This window comes from Meles meles, chromosome X (assembly GCF_922984935.1).
Source record: "Meles meles chromosome X, mMelMel3.1 paternal haplotype, whole genome shotgun sequence".
Lineage (NCBI taxonomy): Eukaryota > Metazoa > Chordata > Mammalia > Carnivora > Mustelidae > Meles > Meles meles.
The window spans coordinates 127,978,776-127,983,259 of record NC_060087.1 but is presented as its reverse complement, the minus strand read 5'-3'; the positions used below and the strand labels follow the sequence as shown (position 1 = coordinate 127,983,259).

Here is a 4,484-nt window from a genome sequence, read left to right as displayed (position 1 = left end):
CCCACTGGCAGCCCTTTGGGATCTTGCTGGAAGCTGACTTTGGGGGACGGACCCGCGGACATGGACGTGCTGCCTCCTTACCCTTCTCGGGGAGCTGTCAGGGAGGCGAGGGCCTTGCTGGGAGAGGCCAGAATCCGGTCATCTGAGGAAGCGCACCTGGGAGACACACAGGAGGCCCTGGTCCTGCCAAGAGTCAATGTGGGGACCCCCGAAGCAGGAGTGAGTCGCTCCCAACCCACCCCTTGGGACAAGGAGGGGATGGCCCAGAAATTGGGCCAGTTCTATCTGATAGCCATGGGATCTCTGGCCGGGTCTGTCAGGCTGAACCCCTCCTTGTCTCCAGATCCCTGGTGTCAGGGAGTGGAGGGCCTGTGCCTGACGGTCTGGACTCAGGTCAGTGGAGGAGGCAGGGGCCCTGGCCCTGGCCCTAGCAGGGGTGGAGGTGAGAAATGAGGAGATGCCTCCCACAGCAGGTCCCTAGGGCCCAGGCCCGCCCTCACACTTCAGTCAGCCACGGGAAGACGGGGGATCTGTGGGCAGACTGATTTCTCCTCGCTTTTCCTTCTGGCTTCTCCGTGAGATGAGGCCTCGACCCCAGGAGGGTGGCCTCCAGTCAGCACAGGGAGTTTTCCCAGGCCTTCCTGGAGTCAAGGTATAGACAGAGGGTCTCACCCATCCAGTATAGACGGAACCCCACGATTGGCCATCCCTGGAGATCCGTGACGAGCCCTGTAGACCTAGGGCAGGCCGGTCCAGATGTGGGCCCCCTCGCTTTCCTTCCGTGGAGGCTCAGGGCTGCGTGGTCTTGCTGGGACCCTTTGGCCTCTGGGCCAAGTGGGGGTGGGGCTTAGGTCCTGGCAGGGGGAAGAAGTCCCCTGAGAGGCCAAGGAGGGGACCGCCGAGCCTGGAGGAGTGGCAAACTCAGTGAGTCCGACCCAGCCCTCCTGTGTGCCCTGGGCCCCGGGGCTGTGCTCGAAGTCTGTACCCTGAGGTGCCTCCTTTTCTCCCCCAGGGGCGTCTAGAATGGGCTGTTGAGCCCTCGGTGTGAGGCAGGAGTCCGTGAGGTCATGGCGCAGGTGAGTGCCAGTGGTGAAGGGAAGGTGCTTACTCTGAGCCTGGAGCCAGGGCCTCGCCCCTCCCCACCCAGTGGGGGGCCCTGGGCACCCGTGGCCCCTTGTCAGCTTGGGACTTCCGGGCCTCTGCTGGCTGGGCTGCACCTGAGGAGCCGCCCACATGTGCCTTCAGGTTCAGCCCGACACCGACGCCATGCCCCTGGGTCAGAGGAGTGAGCTGTGGAAGCTGGAGGAAGACCGAGGACCGGGACCAGGCCAGGGCCTGGAGGAGGCACAGCAGTGCGGGGCTGGGGGTGTGGAGGCCCTACCTCCCTCCTCCGCCTCTGCCTCCTCCCAGTCCACCGTCCCTTCCCTCTCCTGCTCTGCCCTGTCTCTGGGCCCCCTGGAGGAGGAGTCTGCTGCTGGGACCCCGAGTCCTCCCCAGAGCCCTCAGAGGGCCTGCCCCTCGCCCGTGGCCGTGGCAGCCACTGCCTGGAGCCAGCCCGACCAGGGCTCCAGCAGCTCAGATGAGGAGGGGTCCAGCACCCAGGAGGAGTCCGAAGAAGCCGAGCCCTGGCTCTCAGACATACAGCAGGAGAAGGTGGCTGACCTGGTGGGGTTCCTGCTCCTCAAGCATCTGACCAAGGAGCCGACCAGCCTGGCGGAGATGCTGGAGATCGTCGGCGAGGAGGAGCGGGACGCCTTCCCAGGGATCCTGGGCCAGGCGTCCGAGTGCATGCGGCTGGTGTTCGGCGTGGAGGTGAAGGAGGTGGACCCCAGCGAGCACTCCTACGTCCTGGTCACCGTCCTGGGCCTCACCTGCGATGCGATGCTGAGCGGTGACCAGGGCCCGCCCAAGACCGGCCTCCTGGTGGTGCTCCTGGGGATGATCCTCCTGGCGGGCGACCGTGCCCCCGAGGAGGTGGTGTGGGAAGCGCTGGGGGTCATGGGGGTGTATGCCGGCGAGGAGCACATCATCTACGGGGAGCCCCGGGGGCTCCTGACCAACGTCTGGGTGCAGGAAGGGTACCTGGAGTACCGGCAGGTGCCCGGCAGTGACCCTGCCCGCTACGAGTTCCTGTGGGGTCCCAGGGCCCATGCGGAAACCAGCAGGTTGCAAGTGCTGGAGTATTTGCTGAGGGTCCATCCCAGGCTGCCGGTTTCCACCCTGGCCCCGTCTGAAGAGGCTGTGAGCGATGAGGAAGAGGGGGCCTGAGCCCCAGGGGCGGCTGTGGTGCAGTCCCGGCTCTGGCGGGGTCGGCAGCTTGTCCTGCGGGGTGCTGGGCGTGAAGTGAGGCCGTTTCTTGGTTCTTCCCTGTTTGTGTGTGTGTGTGTGTGTGTGTGTATATGTGCGTGGGTGAAGAGAGAGTCCTGCGAGTTCTAAGCAGTGCAGGGCCAGGGAGGTTTGGAGGAAAATGCAGGACAAAGAGCCTCCTTTGGGAGTGTGGGAGGCGGTTCCCTGCGGTGCCTCCCACCTGCAGAGCTGGTGTCCCTGGGGAGCTCTCCAGGGGCTTTCCTTTGGGTAGGAGGTTTCATTTGCTTCAGTGGCTGAGTGTCTGAGTGACACCCCCCATAGCGTTTGTCCTTACCCAGTTCAAGAGTTAGGAGTTTTGTCATGCCCCGGGCTGTCTGGGGGGCTCCGTTTGTTAAACGTCTGCCTTTAGCTCTGGTCAGGAGCTCAGGATCTTGCGATCTAACCCCACATTGGGCTCCCTGCTCAGTGGGGCCTGTTTCTCCCTCTCCCTCTCTGTGTGCTCTGTTTCTTGAATAAATAAAATATCTTTAAGCAAAAAGGATTTTTGCCATGTCCTAGAAACCAGCCTAGACACCTTGCCTCCTTTTTTGGACTCTGGAGCAAAATCTCAGGGCTTGGCCTCGGGATGAGTTGGGAAGGTGAAAGAATGGAATAGGAAGGGGAAGGGGGTCGGGAATGGGGAAAGATAAGTGTGTGGCTTCTTGCCTCTGACGCCCCGCTGGCTGTCATGGTGTAAATGCCAGAGGCACACAGACGGGCTCCTGCCCTGGCTTGGTTCGTCAAGAAAGGAGGAGAAGCGTCCTCTCAGCACAGAGGGAGGTCTGATCACTGGCTCCTTGATTCCCAGACATGGGCTGAGTTCTACTTTCGGGAAAGCCCTGTGGGTGAGCGGGGAGGAAGCGAGAAGCAGGACACATCCCAGCCATAGGGGACTGTGTGTAGCAGCTCCAGTCCTGGCAGGAAGGTGGGCAGGTGTGCCCTGAGAGCTGCAGATGAAGCGGAAGCAGAGTGAGGGGGTGCGGCCGCCGAGGCGAGCACTGCCCTGGAAATGTCCCTGACCCAGCCCGGGTGGCAGGGCTGTGCCTCGAGGGGCCCCATGATTGCTTCTGTGCTGTTGGGTGGTGACAGTGGCCCTTCTTGGGAATCGGGTGCATTTGGGGCGGGAGAGACATCTTAAATGGATAAATGCTGGGAGCAGTTTGCATTGGGCTGTGGAGAAGGCCGAGTGTCCTGTGGCCTGAAGGTACAGCGTGCCGGGCCCTGTCCCAGGGTATTTGAACACAGTGAAGGTTCAGTGGCTTTATTCCTACGGTCTCCACGAACGTTCTGTGGACGACAGCGGGGAATGTGCAAGTCCCGGACAGCCCTGTTCCCCCTGGACTGGGGGAGCCCTCGCTGCCTCCTCGGCCAGGAGAAATTCTCAGGGCTCCCCGGAGCTGTGCGTGGCCAGTCCTGAAGAGTGGCTGGGTGTTTGTGGGGAGAAATGAAAGAAGCTCAGAGGTCTGAATGGAAGAGAAGCTGAAAAGAGGCATCGAGGTGGTCTCTTCCTGTTCCTGGGGGACCTTTGGGTTACTTGCACCGAGCTGCTCTAGAACCCCTGCCCCACCCTCACTCATTTGGGCATGATCTGTCCTCCCGGAGGTGCACAGGCAGAGAGCACGGTGTGCTTCGCTTCTCTGACGTTCCACTCGAACCCCACGTCTGTGATCTGTCAGGGCAACGGAAAATTTATAGAGGGGAAAGTGGTGCGGGAGGTCACAATAGCACCGGACAGCTGTCCCAAGCACCGCAGACCCTCAGACACAAGCGTGTACGTGTTCCAGCCTCTTCCAAAGTGGGACAGGAGCAGAGACTCACGGGTTAAAGAGGATTCGGACTGAGCATCCGAGGAAAGCGAACATTCTCAGCTCACTGAGATTTTGGAGGTTATGGCCGTGGGAAGTGCAGAAAGGGGTCGGGAGTGAGTAGGGCGATCAGCCCCACTGAGACGTCGTGAACAACCATAGCCACCTACGTGAGTGTGCCAACTCGTGAAAATTAGATGCGGTCCCGCACTTGAAGCCCCTGCCCCTTGGTGTATGGGTACATCCAAAGGCGGAGACTTTCAAGGCAAATTTGACTTTCTCAGGAACCCCTCCCAGAAATGGGGTTTTGCCTCAGCAAAGTAGAAAAGCCGC

The 4,484-nt window shown here is 61.3% G+C and overlaps 1 protein-coding gene across 1 annotated transcript; it reads left to right on the top strand.

Moving 5' to 3' along the window:
* Positions 1 to 1,022: 1,022 nt before the first annotated feature.
* On the top strand, positions 1,023 to 2,268 carry LOC123934504 (melanoma-associated antigen 8-like). The gene is made up of 2 exons (XM_045994654.1): positions 1,023 to 1,076; positions 1,246 to 2,268. The coding sequence occupies exons 1-2, from the start codon at positions 1,068 to 1,070 to the stop codon at positions 2,266 to 2,268; spliced, it is 1,032 nt and encodes a 343-aa protein (XP_045850610.1). The 5' UTR covers positions 1,023 to 1,067.
* Positions 2,269 to 4,484: the final 2,216 nt, after the last annotated feature.